Raw genomic sequence first — 7,397 nt, 5'->3', positions numbered from 1 at the left:
AGCGCCAAAATCGCCCCGTGGGAGCCGATGCCGGGGGAGCGGTTTTGCTCACTCGAGGCAGCTTCCAGCGAGCGCTGAGCTGATGCTGCCCCACGTAAGCGTAAACAGGGGCCGGCAAGGGACGTCCGGCCGGCTGGGGTTTGTAGCCGTAGAACGGGAAAGGCCTTGAACACCCAAATATTTAATTTTGCAAGGCTCGCACCGTGCACGGGGTCAGAAACAGCCCCGGCAGCTGCAGCAGCAGCAGCAGCGTTGCCGGCAGCTGCCGCAGGCCCCGGAGGAGTCGCGGGCACGGCGGCTCGTCGGAGCACAGCTCGTCCCCGTCCGTGCCGCAGCCTCGGGCTCGCTCGCACCGCACGGCCCCGCTTGGGCTTCGGCGGCCCCGGGGAGCGGGGGGGGGACACACGCTCTGGGGACGGGTCCCGAGGTCCTCGCCGCCCCCCCGTCCGTACCGGGGAGAGGGCTGGTTGGGTTGGCCGGACCCGGGCTGGGCATCTCCCCCCCTGGCTTGGCAGAGCGTGTCCGTCCGTCCATCCGTCCGTCCATCCGTCGGCATCTCCCTGCACCGGCACCCAAGGGGCACCCACGATGCTGCCGGAGCGGGAGCTGGATGGACCCCGGGCTCTGCCATCTCCCACCCGTGCCCGTGGGGCGGGAGGCCCCGGGAGGTTTTTGGCACCCACGCAGGACAGAGACACGATGATCCACGGAGGGGGGGCACCGGGGGGGGACGACATCCCACGGCGGGGGGGCTGCGGGGGGGGTTTGATTCCAGACGCCCCGCCCCCTTTGCGTGTCCGTGGTCTCGCGTGGGTTGTCCCGGCCGTTATCTCGCCTCGTCCCTGGAGTTTGATCGCAGCGAGGCCATAAAGAACGGAACCCCCGGAGCGCGGGGGGGGGGGGGGGGGGGCAACGACCGGGCGGCCACGGAGCCTGCGTGACCGCCGGGTGTTCATTAACCCGGGGGGGGGCCCCCACGCGCGGGGTGGGAGGCGGAGCGGGGCAGCACCCCCCACCCCCCCACCCCCGGTTTCACGCCCATCCCCAGCGGGGGGGGGGGGGGGGGCGGTCCGCGGGATGCGCCCCGAAGGAGCCCCCACGCCGCCCACAGCCCGGGGCTGCTGTCACGGTGCGTGGGTTGCGCGCCCACCCGCTGCCCGGCCCGGGGATGCGGGGAGGGGGGGGGGTCCCCCGGGGGTGCGTCCCCCCCGCAGTGGGGCGCGGGGCCCCTCCCAACACCCCCCCCCCCGCGTGGGGCCCCTCCCCGGCCCCCCCCGCGTGGGCGTGTCGGGCGGGAGCGCGGCGGCGAGCGGCGGCGGGAGCGCGCAAGGTGCGGGGCGGCGGAGCGGGGGTCGCATCCCCCGGGGGTCTGGGGGGGGGGGGGGGGGGCGTGGGAAACCCGTGCCGTGGGGGCCGCAGCCCCCCGGGAGTGGCGGAGCGGGGGGGGCCGGGCCCCGCCGGCAGCAGCCTTGACCCCGGGCGGGCTGGGCAGGGGCCGGCCCCGGCCCGGGGGGGGTGGGGGGGGCGGCGGGGCCGGGGCAGAGAGCGGGCAGCGGCCACGCAGGGAGGCGTCCAGAGCGTGGGCAGGTGAGTGGGGGGCGGAGGAGGGCGGCTGGGGGGGCTGCGGGCCGGCTGCGCCCTGGGGAGCCGGGGCACCGGGGGTCCCCGCTCGTCCGCCCCGGTGGGGCGCTCGGCGCCGGGTCGGGGTGCGGCAGCCGCCCCGGTGGGGTGCAGAGCCCCCCGGCCGCCCTCGCCCCCAGCCCGGCAGAGCCGCCTCGGGGTGCCAGGGCGGCCCCGCGGCGGGACCCCAGCGGGTGCGGGGGCACTGTCGGGGTTTGGGTTGTGCCCCCGTCCCCTGTCCCGGCACGGCACCGGCCCCCTCCTGCCCCAAAAGCCCCCGGCCCCGCCAGCCAGCGTCTCCCAGGCCAAAGCTGGTCCCGTCCGCTGGCACGAGCCCCCGGCAGGGCTGGGTCACCGGGGCTGCGCAGCCCGTCGTCGCCCGTCGCGGCCTGCGGAAGCGGTGGGTGCTGGGTGGGGGTGCCGGGTGGACGGGGCCATCGCGCCCCGAACAGTGCCCGGCCCCCCCTGCTCCTCTCCTGTTAACGCTGCCGCGGGGCTGGCCGGGCCCCCGCCGGGCTGGCAGCGGGGACCCCTCGACTGGGGGGACCGTGCCCGCAGCTGGACCCCCCGCGCCCCGACGGCTCCCTCCTGGGGGTTGGGTGCTGCCATAGGGCTGGTGCTCAGCACCCAGCGGGGTTCATGCTCCCCCAGGGTGGGAGAGACGGCACGGCACGGCACGGCACGGCACGCTGCCTGCCTTGCCGGCGCAGCGTTGCACGGCAGGACGGCGGGACAGGGCAGCCTTTGCAGCAGCAGCCGCTCGCACGTGCTGTTGTCATCCCGCGGTGCCCGTGCCACGTTTTGCCGGGACGCCGGCACTGTCAGCAGCTGCCGGTGGGGAAGGGCCGTGGGGTGAGCACCGAAGGCTGCTGCGGAGAGGGAGGATCGGCGATTCCCCGTCCCGGGGGCCGGCGTCGGTCACGGCCGGCTGCAGGCAGGGACACGGCCCCGCGTCCGACTGCTGCCACTGCCCCCAGGTCCCCCAAGGATGTGGCTGCTCCGGCTCGCCTGGGCGCTGGCCGTGCTGGGCGGCGTGGCTGGCCCCAGCCCCAGTCCTGGCCCCGGTCCCAGTCCTGGTCCCGGTCCCGGTCCCGGTCCCGGCCCCAGCCCTGGCCCCACGGTGCCGCCTCCGGAGAAGGCCTCCATCTTCGCCGACCTGTCGCCGGCGGAGCTGCGGGCCGTGCAGACCTTCCTGATGAGCCGCCCGGAGCTGGGGCTGTCCCCGAGCCGTGGGGGGCCCCTGGCCAAGAACAGCCTCTTCCTGGTGGAGCTGCTGCCCCCCAAAAAGCGGCTGGCCCTGCGCTACCTGGACCGGGGCGGCCCCCGGCCCCGGCGCCAGGCTCGGGCCGTCGTCTTCTTCGGGGGGCAGGCGGAGCCCAACATCACCGAATTCGCCGTGGGGCCCTTGCCCCGGCCCAGCTCCTACCGGCCGCTGCGCTTCAAGGGGGGCCGCGCCGTCCCCTTCGCCGCCCGGCCCATGACCCAGCCGGAGTACGAGCTGCTGCACCGCACGCTGGCGGAGGCGATGGAGCCGCTTTACCGGCTGCTGCGCGACTCCACCGGCTTCTGGTTCCACAACTGCTCCCAGCGCTGCCTGACCTTCTCGGACATCGCGCCGCGGGGGCTGGCGCCCGGCGAGCGCCGCAGCTGGCTGGTGCTGCAGCGCTTCGTGGAGGGCTTCTTCCTGCACCCGGTGGGGCTGGAGGTGCTGGTGGACCACCGGGACCCCGACCCGCGGCGCTGGGCGGTGCAGCGGCTCTGGTACAACGGGCAGTACTTCTCCAGCCCGCGGGAGCTGGCCGAGCGCTACGAGCGGGGCACGCTGGCAGTGGCCCGCCTGGCCGAGCCCCCGTCCCAGCAGCTCTTCTCCAGCTACGAGCCCCGCGGGCGCTTCGCCACCGGCACCCCCACCGAGGTGCACGGGGCCAAGGTGTGCGAGCCCCAGGGCCGGCGGTACCGGCTGCGGGGCAACCAGCTGGAGTACGGGGGCTGGAGCCTGGCCTTCCGCCTGCGCTCCTCCGCCGGCCTCCAGCTCTTCGACCTGCGCTTCAACGGGGAGCGCCTGGCCTACGAGGTGAGCGTGCAGGAGGCCATCGCCTTCTACGGCGGCCACACGCCGGCCGCCATGCAGACCAAGTACATGGACGCCGGCTGGGGCATGGGCTCCGTCTCCTACGAGCTGGCCCGCGGCATCGACTGCCCCGAGGCGGCCACCTACCTGGACGCCCACCACTTCTACGACGCCGACGGGCCGGTGCGCTTCCCCGGCGCCATCTGCGTCTTCGAGCTGCCCACCGGCGTCCCGCTCCGCCGCCACTTCGACAGCGACTTCCAGGGGGGGTTCAACTTCTACGCCGGCCTGGAGGGGCAGGCGCTGGTCCTGCGCACCACCTCCACCGTCTACAACTACGACTACATCTGGGACTTCCTCTTCTACCCCAACGGCGTGATGGAGGCCAAGGTCCACGCCACCGGCTTCATCCACGCCACCTTCTACACGCCGCAGGGCCGGCGCTACGGCAGCCGCGTCCACAGCCACCTCCTGGGCAACCTCCACACCCACCTGGTGCACTACAAGGTGGACCTGGACATCGCAGGTGCAGCCCCCCCGCCGCCCCCGGGGCCTCCCCGGCTCCCTCGGCCGGACCCCCGGCTCTGGGGAGGGTGCGGGGAGGCGGGACCAGACCCCGCGCCGGGGGCTCGGAGCCTGGTCCCCAGGGACGCGTCGCCGTCTGCGCACCGCCCGGACACGCCGAAGATGCCCCCCCCCCCCGCCCCAGGGTGGCATCTCTGTGGGGTCCCAGCCGTCCGTGGGACGCGGGTGCGCCCCGGACCCCGTGCCCCTGACGGCCCCTCTGTTTGCAGGCACCGGCAACAGCTTCGAGACGATGGACTTGCGCTTCGAGAACATCTCCAACCCCTGGAGCCCCGGCGCCCGCGTGGTGCAGCCCTGGCTGCACCGGCAGCCCCGCCGCAGCGAGCGCCAGGCCGCCTTCCCCTTCGGCAAGGCGCTGCCCCGCTACCTGCTCTTCTACAACCCGCGCCGGCGCAACCGCTGGGGCCACCCGCGTAGCTACCGCATCCAGCACAGCTCCCACGCCGGGCGGGTGCTGCCGCGCGGCTGGCAGGAGGAGAAGGGCGTCTCCTGGGGCAGGTGGGGCGGGGGGTCCCTGCAGCACGAGGACGCGGCTCCTTCCGGCCCCGGTGGGCTCCGGCGTGGCCGGCCCCGCTGTCCGTGTGCCAAGCCCCAAGCGTTGCCCGGCCGCCGTGGTCACGGCACGGGGACCTTCCCCCGGTGGCACCTCGTGCCCTCGGCTCCCTGTCCCCACCCCGGCAGCCCCTCCGCAGGCTGAGCCGGTCACGGTCACGGCTGCCGTCATCCCTGGTTGTCGGGTGACCCCCGGAGAGACACCCCCCCGCCCGCCCCCCATTCCTGCTGTGGCACCTTGGAGCAGGCGGTGACACCCGCCCAAGGGGCACCGGGGTCCCAGCTGTGAGCACCCCGGCTGAGGGGGACCCCGGCCCCCCTGGCCTGGCACAGCGGGGATGCGGCCGGTGGCCTCGGCTCCTGCCAGCCCCCGTGTCCCCTCTGTGTGGCCGGCCAGGCGGTGGCACAGCCGGGGGAGCCCGGGCAGGGGTGGGAGATGGGTCCCCCCGCCACGGCACCCACACACGTGGCTCTGCCAGCCCCCTGCGCCCTGCGGCGGGCCTGATCCTGCCCCGTCCCTCGCAGGTATCACCTGGCCGTGACGCGGCACCACGAGAACGAGCCCACCAGCAGCAGCATCTACACCCAGAACGACCCCTGGGAGCCCCTCGTCAGCTTCGAGGGCTTCCTCCGCAACAACGAGACCATCGAGGACCAGGTGACAGCCCGGGGACACGGGGCGCCGGGGACAGAGCTGGGCGGGGGGGGGGGGGCGGCAGCAGCCTGGGCACCACGGCCGGGGGGCCGGCAGGACCCACCAGTGCTCGTGGGGGGGGGGGGGGGGGTCCGCCGTGCCGTGCGCCCCACCGACGGCCGCGGTCCCCTGTGCGCAGGACCTGGTGGCCTGGGTGACGGTCGGCTTCCTGCACGTCCCGCACGCCGAGGACATCCCCAACACGGCCACCCCCGGCAACGCCGTCGGCTTCTTCCTGCGCCCCTTCAACTTCTTCGACGAGGACCCCTCGGTGGCCTCGCGCAGCCCCGTCATCGTCCGGCCGCTGGACCCCCCCACCTTCTCCCGGCTGGAGATCCAGCGCTGGACGCCCGCCAGCCCCGGCCCCTGCGTCGCCCCGGGGCCCTTCGCCTACAACGGCACCTACCGGCAGGGGTGACCCGCCCCGGGGCTGCCGGGGACCCCGGGCACCCTGTGCCCCACGCCACGGGGGCGGCCGCAGCAGGGACAGCGAGGTGCGGGCCACGCCGTGCCGCGCCCCGCCACGTCCCGGGCTCAGTAAAGGCGATGCCACCTCCTCCGGCCCCGTCTCTGCCTGGGCCACGCGGCAGCCCCGGCACCGCCGTGGGCACCGCAGCCGGCGCGGGCACGGGGAGCGCCCCGCCCCGCCCCGCCCGGCCGGGCTGCCGCAATATTTAATCACGCCACCGCTCAAGGCCCTGTGTGTCCCCCCCCCCCCCCCCGCGCCCTTCCCCTGGCCTTTGCACCCACTGGGGCCGCGGCCCACGCGGGGCGGGTGCTGGCATCGCCCCCCACGTGCCCCCGTCCCTTCCCTCCCGCGGGGTCCACGGCACCGTCCCGGGAGCCGCCGCGGCACGGCTCCGCCCTGGCAGCGCGGCTCCGCCCTGGCAGCGCGGCTCCGCCGTGGCCCCGTCCCGCACCGCAGCCGCACACAGAGCCGGGGTCTCCGTCCGGTTTATTGGGGGCGGGGGGCACCTACCGCGAAGGCGACATGCAGGCTGCGTGAAACAGCGGCTCGGGCGCACGCAGCGCCCGGCGACGGGACGACGGCACGAACACGGCACACGCTACCAGGAGCCGGCGGGCGGGCGGGCGGGCGGGTGGGTGGGCAGCAGCCCCGCGGCCCCCGGCCCTGCCCGCGCCCCCTCCCCACCGGGGCGTCCCCCTCGCTGTGCGTGGGGCGGCACCGCGGGCTGGGCCGATGCCGGGGGGGGGGGGGGGGGGGGGGGGCTGCACCCCCTGCCCCCTGCTGTGCGGGGGGAGCGGCCGGGGGGGCCCCCAGCTGGGGGGAGCTGGGGGGCACCGGTGGCTGGGGAGGGGGCCACCCCCCGGACGCACAGCGCTGCCCCACGGGCACACAGACGCCCCCCGGCAGGGCCGCCCATGGCCAGGCCAAGGACGGGGACACGGCTGGGGGTGGGGGGGGGGGCCACGCACCGCCCCGCGCCGCGGGCCGGCGCACGCGTGCACATGGGCGCACACGTGTGCGCACGCGTGCCACGGCGGGCGGGACGCGTGGCTGGGGTGAACGTACACACACACGCACGCGTACGCAGGGGCGCAGGCCGGCCGTCTGTCCCCAGAGAGCAGCACGGGTGTCCTGGCACAGCAGGAGCCCCCCAGACACACGCGGCGTCCCGGGGGCAGGACACGGGCACACACACGTGTGCACACACACACACACACACACACACAGACACGTGCGCACACGCACACGTGCATGCACGCGCACACACGGACGGGGCGAGTGCAGGCAGGCAGACCCGCAGCACGTGGAAACACGCGTGACACACGCATGCACACGTGTGCGCACCCCCACAGCCCCCCCCGCTCCTCCCGTCGCGCTGCCGGCCCCAGCGTCCCCGGGGAGGGCTC

General features: G+C 76.0%; 1 protein-coding gene across 1 annotated transcript; it reads left to right on the top strand.

The window, feature by feature from the left end:
* The first annotated feature begins 2,588 nt into the window (after positions 1-2,588).
* Positions 2,589-6,058, top strand: AOC1 (amine oxidase copper containing 1). The gene is made up of 4 exons (XM_075492108.1): positions 2,589-4,217; positions 4,486-4,774; positions 5,354-5,486; positions 5,662-6,058. Exons 1-4 carry the CDS (start codon positions 2,609-2,611, stop codon positions 5,938-5,940), a joined length of 2,310 nt encoding a protein of 769 aa, XP_075348223.1. The 5' UTR covers positions 2,589-2,608; the 3' UTR covers positions 5,941-6,058.
* Positions 6,059-7,397: the final 1,339 nt, after the last annotated feature.

The sequence above is a fragment of the Mycteria americana genome, chromosome 2 (assembly GCF_035582795.1).
Source record: "Mycteria americana isolate JAX WOST 10 ecotype Jacksonville Zoo and Gardens chromosome 2, USCA_MyAme_1.0, whole genome shotgun sequence".
NCBI classification, from domain to species: Eukaryota; Metazoa; Chordata; class Aves; order Ciconiiformes; family Ciconiidae; genus Mycteria; species Mycteria americana.
Note: the sequence above shows the minus strand (reverse complement) of the source record. Positions and strands in the feature narration are given on the sequence as shown.

Bases quoted from the DNA above. Each gene is read 5' to 3' on its own strand.
- AOC1 (XM_075492108.1), top strand. From the start codon at position 2,609: ATGTGGCTGCTCCGGCTCGCCTGGGCGCTGGCCGTGCTGGGCGGCGTG. The intron at 4,218-4,485 runs GTGCAGCCCCCC...CTCTGTTTGCAG, and splicing joins GGTGGACCTGGACATCGCAG to GCACCGGCAACAGCTTCGAG. The intron at 4,775-5,353 runs GTGGGGCGGGGG...CGTCCCTCGCAG, and splicing joins AAGGGCGTCTCCTGGGGCAG to GTATCACCTGGCCGTGACGC.